Source organism: Lates calcarifer, linkage group LG11 (assembly GCF_001640805.2).
Source record: "Lates calcarifer isolate ASB-BC8 linkage group LG11, TLL_Latcal_v3, whole genome shotgun sequence".
Classification (NCBI taxonomy): domain Eukaryota; kingdom Metazoa; phylum Chordata; class Actinopteri; family Centropomidae; genus Lates; species Lates calcarifer.
The window spans coordinates 19,161,775-19,172,479 of NC_066843.1; the positions used below are offsets into that span (position 1 = coordinate 19,161,775).

The 10,705-nt window shown below is 40.7% G+C and overlaps 1 protein-coding gene across 2 annotated transcripts in view; it reads right to left on the reverse strand.

Annotated features, from left to right (window-relative positions):
• Positions 1-238: 238 nt before the first annotated feature.
• LOC108889395 (calcium-regulated heat stable protein 1) overlaps positions 239-10,705 on the reverse strand; it is a 77,315-nt gene continuing 66,848 nt past the window's right edge. For both annotated transcript variants that reach the window (XM_051073776.1, XM_051073775.1), the window contains exons 2-5: positions 5,367-5,531; positions 4,885-4,993; positions 3,486-3,608; positions 239-1,126 (exon numbers count right to left, since the gene is read on the reverse strand). In XM_051073776.1, the coding sequence (XP_050929733.1) occupies positions 964-1,126; positions 3,486-3,608; positions 4,885-4,993; positions 5,367-5,457 (486 nt within the window). In that variant the 5' untranslated portion in view covers positions 5,458-5,531 and the 3' untranslated portion in view covers positions 239-963. The remainder of the gene's footprint in view (positions 1,127-3,485; positions 3,609-4,884; positions 4,994-5,366; positions 5,532-10,705) is intronic.

Sequence of the window (10,705 nt, forward strand, 5' to 3'; positions counted from 1 at the left end):
TAGGCATGACAAATCCACATTTGGATCTGAATTTCAGTGAAGCAAAGCTGTTGATATTTCCATAATAATGTCACACAAGTTTTACACATACCAGCCCAGTTTGTCACTGTAGGAGACACTTTTTCACAGTGATGCATACTAAACACTAAACACACTAAACACACTAAATCCAATCAGTTTGCCAAAGATGCCAAAAAAGTTACATAAATGAAGAAGAAATGCAGAATCCACAAACATGCACCAGTTGAAAATGCTTTAATTCACTTATATAGCCACCCACGCATGATCAAATACAGATGACAGATTGGTATAAGTAGGCACAAACAGAGCTGTAAGTTCTCTGGGTAGAAGTAGGCACACACAGTATACCTGGATAATAACCCCATGGTGCTGTAACATGGAGTGCTTATACAGCAACATTAGTTCTGTTGTGACCACGGCAGGTTAATCTCAAACGCTGCAAAGCTGAACTGAATGTATCCAGAGGTTTTTTCCAGAAAATGAATGATTGCAGCTGAAGATAATGTTCTCCTCAAATTAACTAAAACTTCAATGTACGTCAAATTTCAACACAGTCTAACGATCTAAGCAAGAAACCTACTGTAATGTTAGAAACCTTTCTACGATAAACACATCTTACACTGTAATCATAAATCTATTCATATACCGGTCAAACCAACTGTTTGTTTTCCCAAGATGCAGTTACCCATTTCCCAGGAAGGGCAGTGTAATCCTACCACACAGCATGACTATGGGCTGGTTGAGATTTTCCTCCCAGTTTAAAACTTTATTCATCACCATTTGACTCAACTGTCTCAGAGTGTCATACCAGGAGGACTGGGTTTTTCCCTCTCACTTCTTCCCACCCGATCATCATCCTCTCCCTATTTCTTCAGTGTCTCCCTTCCCACCCTCTGGCCTTGTTATCCCTGCCTCCCGCCCATCCCCCATGAGGTTCAGCATTCAGCTGCTGACGACGTGTCCCGCCCAGGTCTCGTGTTTGGTTCCCGGTTTGAGATGGGTTATGGTCACCTCCACCGCCTGGACCTTCTCGTGTTTGGGAGGGATGGAGCAAATCTTGTAGCTCATCTCGTCGCCTTCTACCGGCACATACTCGCCCTCAATGCTGGAGGAAAGGGAGGGAAATTGATTCAGAGGTTACAAACTATGATACCAAACAAGTTATCCATACGCTGCACCCTATAGACAGACATAAACTGACCTTTGTATGGCAAAAGGTCAGCATGCTTTTGCTGTTTAAGTGCAAATATCTGCATGCACAACAGTTTTGATGGTGGTTATTTTGGCAAAATGTCCATTTCACACACCCAAGGGTCATGTGACTTAAACATATGATTCAGAGGTTAAATAACAGGTAATTAAATTAAGAGCTTTTGCAAAACAGTGACATAAGCCTGCTCAGACACAGCCAGGGACAGAGTGACAGTAAAGTTAAACTCATATGCTCATATGTATACTGAAAGACTTATTGATCACTGTAACCATTCCCATTCTCCATATGGACTATATGGAGGTCTCTTCATAATGTGGTTCAAATGACAGTAATAGGGGACAAAATCTACAGTCCTCCTTCAGTATAAAAAGGAATACTTTAGTTCAGCTGAAGCAGTGTGTGTTAGACAAATCAAGTGGATATCATCCAAAATTACAACCTTTTAGTACAAAATTGCCCCTTTGTGCTACTACCCCTCCACTCTTCCTCAGTAAGGAGGCAGAGTATGGGGGAACTAGGGGAGGGCTGTAACTTTGGAAGGTATTCATTTCATTTTTCTAATTCAGGGTGCTGAAGCCTCATATTAGCCTCAGCTAATGTTTAGAGTGAGTTCTGTGGATTTTGTGCCTCATCCCTTGCATTGGAATCACTTTGAGAAGAGATTTCTCTATAGCCAGTATGAAGAGGAGGAATGATTACAACGAGCAGTCACTCCATACGTACATGTGGGGACATGAGTGATCTATTATAGTAGACATGAAAAATGGGAACCTGTCCTTTAAGAACTTTTTGTTGCCTCTAACCCTTTCAGTGGTCACTCATTTTTAACATCAGCATTGCTGTTCACGCTGCACAGATAATATCATTAAAGGGCCTTTATTTCCCCATGCGTTTGGGTGTGAATTGATTGATAGGGTACTTTTACTTATCTAAATTATCAGAACACTTTGTCTACCACTGAAAGTCACATAATACACTAAGAAATGAACCAATCAAGGTGGTGGTATTCTAACAGCTCCCGTGTTCTGCCATTTTGTCAATGGAGTCTGGTAGTGATATACAGCAACATTTGTGGTTATATAAAAAAGATCTAAATCTTTAATAAAAAGTTCAATCTGTGTAGGAATCCATTTCCATAATGTTGTCAGACACTAATAACAATCTGAGCCTGTCAGTGGCAAAAACAACGACTTTAGTGGACGCACTTTGACATGGACAGGAGTGTCTGGTTAACTCATAGCATCTATAAAAGAAATCACAATTAGAAGTAAGACATCTTTACAAAAATGACCTGAAAACACCAGTGTGGATGCATGTTAATTCACACAATAACATTTTTTCCCCTGGATCAGTGCTGACACACTATAACCCTTTAAGATGAACTATCTTTAATGCTCCCCAGCAAGTCCAGTTGTGTTTGTCACACACACACACACACACACACACACACACACACCACACACACAGGAGTGGTGTAGGAGGACAACAGAATATCTGATGACCTTCACCGCGGTGCTTTTGTTATCACCCACAGGCATAAAACACATAGACGTAAGCAGTGTACACATATGCGCACGCACACGCACGCACGCACACACACACAGGCACACACACGCACACACACACACACACACACACACACACTGTAAAGCAGGATACAATAAAATTGTCTGTTTCTCTCTTTCTTACATGAAAAATCTGTTTGCATCACTCCATCACTCCTCGTCAAAAGGAAGCTGTGTGTGTGTGTGTGTGTGTGTGTGTGTGTGTGTGTGTGTGGGTCTCTCTACTCCTACACAGAGCCTTGCTGTAATTTGATGACTGTGATTAAAACTGTGATTAAAGCAGCCCCCTCACACACCTCATCAGAGGCAATGAGAAAAAAAACACACACTCATGCTCAAGTTTCATCCACAGAGCAGCTTTGCTGAACCACCCTGTGTGTGAGCATAAATACAAACATGTACACACACACACACTCACACCAACTGTTTCTATTCACCTCATCATCTCCAGTTAACCTGATTAGTCAAAAGAACATATTAAAGTATGCTACAGTATCATTTTTTAGAATACTGTACTTATTTCTATGAGGGACCTCTGGTCTTCATAGGGATAACATTTCAAGGCAACACCACCATACATTCAACCACCCTACATTCAACACACACTCCTCAGGATACTTTAACACGCCAGCCTGTCCACAAACCTATAGTCAGCACAGTACACACACACACACACACACACTTACTCTGAGATGTGGACAAAGATGTCACTGCCCCCATCCGATGGCGTGATGAAGCCATGGCCTTTGGAGCGGGAAAAATATTTACACACACCAGTAAACACCGGACCCTCTGATGCACGAGCCGTCCTGTATAGAGAGAGAGATATAGACAGAGGGGTTGATGAAGTGGAGGGTGATAAAAGTAAGAGATGAAGAATCAATTCAACAATGAATGTATCATACTCTGATCCACCAGTGGGGGGCGTTTTGATTGGCTACCAGATATTCTTTTTCTTTTTCTGTTACATTTCTGATCCTGTCAAATACTTTCAGTCATTAGACAGTATACAAGACAGTTTTATTTGATTTGCAAAGTAGTTTTGAAATTCATAAGGCAGTGATGTTCTTACATTTTGAACAATAATAAGGTTCTTCAGGCTGTATTAACTGAACTATTCAGCAAAAAGTTGCCAATGTACCCGTTAAGCAGACACAGAGCAACATCAGCAATAAATTTGCAACATGTTTCTGCCCAGTGACAAATGTAAGTCTGATATTCACCCTCCTTTTAGCTCTGTTTTTTGTCTCCACCAGTTCCGGAAGGAAACATCTGACTTTAACTGCTAAATGTTCACCTGCCAGCCACTAACTCAACGCACCTGCTGTTTGGTGTGGGGCAGCTAATGCAAACTGGGGTTTATCAGAGATTTTTCACTGAAAACAGCTGCCTGCTGCTGACTGTGAGTTTTGATTAGAGCAGAATTGTGGGCCAGAAAATCAAAGCAACAAGCTAAAAGAGACTAAAAAGCTTCTGAATCTCTGTGGGATGTCACAGGGAAGCAGGCGGTACAAACACAGAGGTTTTGTCAAGGACATTATGTGAAATGAAGGGATGCAAGCTTTTGTCTTCTCCAGTTACATCCAAAACATGCATACATGGCTTCCCATGAGTCCCATGTGTGCAGTTTGAATGCTGCGCAGGAAAGGCAGACTCCACCAGTAACAATGAAAATGTGTATAGTTAAATGGCTTTTGCTGAAAAAACGCCAGCCATAAAAAACACAAAAATCTATTCTATAGTTACCATTTGAATTGTAACTTTAATGAATTGCCCTGACAACACTTGTAGTCATGAGGGAAAACTTTCAGTTTGGCTCAAGTACAGAGACATTAACCAATGAAATTCAGTAACTGAATGGTCAGTCCTGTGTTGGCCTGTGCCAAGTTGTCAAAACAAAATCAAGCCTGAGAACAAGTCTTGCAACAGTCTTCACTAGAGTTTCATATAAACAATACTTCCACTTTATCATTCCTGTGATTACTATGACAGCAATCGACTGAAAGGGTACTTCATCCTGTGGGATTCTGCAGTGCAGTGTGTGTGTGTGTGTGTGTGTGTGTGTGTGTGTGTGTGTGTCCTCACGCTGAGCAGGTCCTGTTTCTGCGTGTGGGCAGAGGGCTGGGGATGAGGTAGCCTCTCATGGGGGAAGGGGAGCGGTCTCTGTGTCTGCAGGCTGGAGGCTGCAGGGACTCTGATGGGAGAAAAAACAGCATGTTACATCATGAATAAGGACACACGGCAGCATTGTGTGTTGGTTTTGTGCTACACTTCAAGGTTATCGCTTATCAGACCGCATCAGTGGTGACTAAGACTGTGCAGAGACATTTTTACTGCATGAGTCTGTGAATGAATGAATGAGTAACATCTTTGCATTTAATGAAATAAGACAATATAACTTATAATGCTTAAGTTTCAAGTTCAATCTTATCCACAGACAATACTGTACATCTGTATTCATAAGCTCAGTGGTAAAATGATCTTCATGTGTACAAAATGATATAATACACTGTGGTTTATTTTACCAACAGCTGCAAAACTGCTAAAAAAAACCCAAAACACTTTACCTGGTGACACTGGAGAACGTGGGGATCCTGCAGAGGTCAGTGGAGGGGTCACTGGTCTTGACCCCTGGATGTGCCTGGGATGAGAGGACATCACTGAGGAGGTGGAGTCAAAGTGTGGGGAGGAAGGAGGGGGGGTGGGGTCAGTCAGTGGAGGTTGTAAAACACCTGAGGAGGAGAGGAGAGGAGAGGAGATGAGATGTAAAGTCTTTGAAGTGATTGTTGCAGCGTGCCGACATACTCCCCATCACTCTGACTCTACTAAATGCACAAGCACACACACAAATGTGCGAGTGTCAGTTTGAGTCAAGTGTAATTTAAAAACATGTTTTTTCACTCTCTTTAAAAACAGCATCCCCACCTTAGCCCTGAAGCTCAACAACCCCACCGCCCCGCCCTCCAAAAAAACACTGAATCAGTGACCTGCTAGTGGCATTCTCAGAACTCTCATTACCATGGCAACAACAATTTGTGAACAGGCCGACACTGCAGCAACCTCACGGAGACGGGCGAAGGAGAACAGTCCCCTCATTCACCTCGGCCCAGGACTTACATCATCAGTTATTACATCACCAGCTATGTCAACCAATTAGGGAAAGGCAGAAAAGAAAACCTCCATTGATTTATCCTTTCCATTACTGGTATATTGTTAAAAGAGAGCTAGAAAAAAGATGAGAGGGGGGAGAGAGGGGTGTTAGACAAATATAATAAAAGGAAACAATGACAGAGGCACCAGAGGGAGGTCAGTGCGCTCTGGGACTCACATAAGCATTTCTCAGTATGTCTGTGGTTGATAAATAAAAATAGGATTTTCCATTCTACTTGTTTTGAAAACAGGATGTAGGTCTTTTACAGGTACAATGTTGTGAGTTCAAGACTAGTCAATATTTTTATGCTATCAGTGACTATATGTAATTTGTAAGGGGTTGCTCACATTGACAAATGCACAGCAAATTACAACAAAACTCTCACTGATTTGGTTATCCAGTCTGTAAACTGCTCTCAGCAACCTCATTGCCAGCTACAGCAGGTATCATTTTTCAGCAAATTACGATAACCTCACTCCACACTTCCTGCCCAGCACCAGGGTGCAAACGAGCAGATCTGGTGACTTGCTGCACAGTGCTCATGAAGATATTGCATTGAGCAGCTTAAGCCAGATGTTTCCATGGTAAGTTGGTGAAAACAATGTGTTTTCAGCCTTTTCTGCTGCCCTTAAAATCAATTAATGCAGCTTGAAGGGAATTAACTCCAGCAACTGAATTTTTAGCTCAGATGATCCATCAATCTGATTAAAAAAAAAAATTCTTTAGATGTCACCATAAAGTTGACATTTTTGGTTTTTGATTTTTTCTTGGCAACTATTGGATGGATTACCATGAACACGTAGTCATGGTTCCTACTGGATACACTGTAATAAAACTGGTGATCCCTTAATGTTTTAGCTTCATCATCGGGTCAACATTTTAATTTGTCCAGTACAGAACCAGTGACACTCCCATCAGCCTCAGCTGTGTATGTACTTTATGTTTGCTAATCAATGTTAGCATACTAACACACTTCACTAAGATGGTAAACGCAAGACACATTTTGCCTGCACATTAGTATGCTGATGTTAGCATATAGCTCAAAGCTCTGCTGTGCATATGCACTGCTTTGCAGAACAGCTGGCATGGCTCTTGTTCTAAATTATTTCATTATGCACATTGTGTAGAAATACCATCTTCACTGCTAACTCTGTTGCTTTCAGCGTCAAGCTTGAAACAAACCGCTGTCTTAAGATGACACTGAATTGAGGTGATGATAAATTTTATAAGTCAACATAGTTTATTTCAACATGGTTTAATCCTGTTATGTCTGGTGGGTGTCTGGCCCAATTCAGTATAGATAAAATGGAACAGAGCTAGATCAGGGCTTTGTGTTTGTTGTGATAGATAATCTAGCTCTGTGGAATCTGATCTTATACTGGACAAGGATGAATAATATCAATTTAAGCGAGGTGCACAAGCACAGATATCTTTCACTGTAACAACTGTGTACAGACAAATAAAAAATAGTATAAAAGGAGAGCTGGTGGATGATGGGATAATGACACAAACTTCAGTGTTCCTTTCAGATGTTAACACACTCTCTGAATATCTTCAGATTCACAGATGAGTGCTGATTCTGAGCAGGTCTCTTATCTCTGCTAGTTCTGGGTGAGAGTGTTTGTATTTATCCAGAGAGATCTGCTTAGCACACTGTGGCTTGTTTAACATTCATACAACCACACACACTGACAGCAGGAGCCTGAATACATTTTACAGTTTTGAGCCACAGAGCAGAGTGAGGAGAGCCTCTGATCCATCTTAACTCAATGGACATGAGGTTAATGTAATCACAGCCTCTCTGGACCACACACTTCCTGCTGGAGGAAGGCAGGGTTATGACTGACGATCCACACAACACACTTACATACACACAAACACACACAGGCTCTCACATGCATAGACACCCACACTTTTCAATTATTCATTTACACTGTGATATGTGCAGTCCCTAATACTGGAGGTGAGAATCAACTGAAATTCAATCAGGATATTTTTTGATCTGGACAATGGGCAAAATAACAGATCTGAATAAAACAGGAAAGACCAATCATTAACAGCGAGAGTGGCAGCTCTAGAACAACAACAGGAAAGGAAAGAGGGTTTTCACAAGGAACACAGAGGGAGGGAAGAATGAAACGGAAAAGTGGCAGATAAGCGAGAGATAATGCCTGAGGGAGGCTTGGAAACCATGATAAGGTGAGTACAGATTTAGCCTGTGAAGTCTCTCTCTTCTTCACTTCATGCTCTTTTAAAGGGCCGTAGTGATGGATTGCCATTCTATACTCTATACTTTACAGTCCTGCTGACTATTTTCCCAGGCATACTGTCACACCTTTCAATTTATCTCAGAACAGAATGAAAATCAAATTGAGACCTGCAGAAACTGTAAATTTGGCTTGAGGTTGGCAATATATTACTTTATTGTGCATCATTTTATTGTGTCATCTTTGTATTTAAGTTGCTGTTGCATGATATTGAGGATGCAGGCTGGGAATGTTATGCAAACTGTCTTTGATGATGCACTCAAGGGTTCTGCTGCCAAAAAGTTCTGCAGTCAAAAGCCATGTTTAATCTCATCATAATAAAACCCAGAAGACTAGAGCTACAACTAACAATTCTTTTCATCATTGATTAATCTGCTGGTTATTTTCTCAAGTAATCAATTCTTTCCTCCTTTCCTTATTCTATCAGACTGTCAGTCTAAAATTTGACAAATAATTACAGCCAACAATTACTTTAATGACAGTCAACTAATGGATAAATCAACTAATTGTTTTTAATAGACCTCCCTGTAATTTAACAAGCATTTGCTCAATAAACTGAATGGTTGGATCCGACATGACAAACAATGTTTACCATAACTTCCCTGAGCCCAAGGCAATTATCCAACTTGCATGTTTTCTTGGACCAACAGTCCAAAAACCCAAAGATATTCAATTTAAGACAAGAAACTGCAGCTCATCTTTACATTTGAATGACTGGGACCAGCAAACTTTTGCTATTTTTCTATTTTCTCACAGCACACGAAGGCAATAAAGTATCAAGTTGGTGATTAATACCAATCTTTCAGTAAATACTGTGACAGATGTCGAGATTCCTTGCTTTCAGAATTCACATACTGGCCTGGACTTAATTATGGAACAAACCCCCTCCTCCCAGAGTTTCCAGACACTCTCAGTGTCCTCCTAATCCCACCTATTTCTGTCAGCTGCTCAGTGATAGAGGAGAAATGTCTGGAGGCTATAAAGGCTGGACAACCTTGTTACTAACAGCAGTTTTATTATTATAGTGTTAATCATGGTCATCGGAGCAGACTTTTTCCTCACTGTGGAGGAAGATGGGATTCTGCTGTGTCCACTTCTGTAGTGTTTCTCTTAACAGAATTGTGAAGTGGGAGGGGGCCACTATTTCTGGAAGTGTTTTTTTGTATTACCATTTAAAAATGTAATGTTACTTAACACAGAAACATGAGACTGGACTGGATAATGTAACTACCTTAAATGTTTGTGTTTAGGACACAGACAGAAAGGTCTCAATGCTACAATCCCCATGAACCTTGTGCTCTGTTACTATGGAGACAAAACCAGTCAAAGACTAAATTGCAATGACAGGAAATTCAAAACACAAAGTTGCTGAATTCTGTCAAACCTGACACACAATTTACGTGACAGAATTCCTTTGAGCTAAATACTAAGATCAACATGCTAACATGTTCACAATGACAACATGCTAAAGCTCAGCAGGTATAATGTTTACCAAGTTCACTATCTTGGTTTACTGGTGTATGTTTACATGCTAAAATCTGCTAAACAAAAAGTACAGCTGAGGGTGATGGCAATGTTACGGGGAAGCCATTACAATTCATTCTCGAGGGGCACATGCATCTCTGCACAAAACTGAATGGCAATTCATCCAATAGTTGTTGAGATGTTTCAATCTGAACCAGATGATGCCATCCACAGCCACAGTTTTGATCCATCCATTATCCATTAATCCTCATTTATTCAGCAATCTCTGACTGCAGCTTTTTAAATGTGAAAATTTGGTGATTTTGTCTGGTTTACTTGTGCAGAACCTTTGTGTATGAGAGTATTTTAACACTCTCAGAGTGGGCCATCTAAGTTTGTGCTAAAAATCTGTGCTCCAGGACAAGCAAAGAATTAGAATCAAAATAATTATTATACTGTATAAAACTGAAGAGAGAATTAAACACAGGAACAATGTAGGATAACACACAATACAGTTAATTACAGTTAGAAAGATGATTCCATAGCCAAAAGGTTAAAGGACCTTTGCTTCTCCTACAGACTGATCTACATGACAAATTCAGATGACAGTTATAGATCCATTAGTATCCACATTGTCTGGTGTAACATGGAGGAAAAGTGGCAGAGATGAAAGGCAGCAGCTTGCAGTGAAAGGTTAAAAAGTATGCATAAACAAGCTGAAATATGAAAGGCTGAGTCATTAGAGGTGTCAAATAGGAAGATAAAGAGGCAGGAGTGTGAAGAGTTGAAGATAAAAACAGAGAAACTGAAATGAGGTCAAACATGATAACAGATGTGTGTGTTTGTTAAAGTTGCCACCTAAAACATGCGTCTATACATATACACAGCCAGGAGCAATTTTCCCACAGACAAACAAACACCAGTCTGTTTAGGACACTCATGGAGAGGGTTCAAACCACAATTGCTCTGTTGACGTAAGAACTGCTGCCTGATTTTCCTCCTGGGGAACATATAAGAAGGAGAG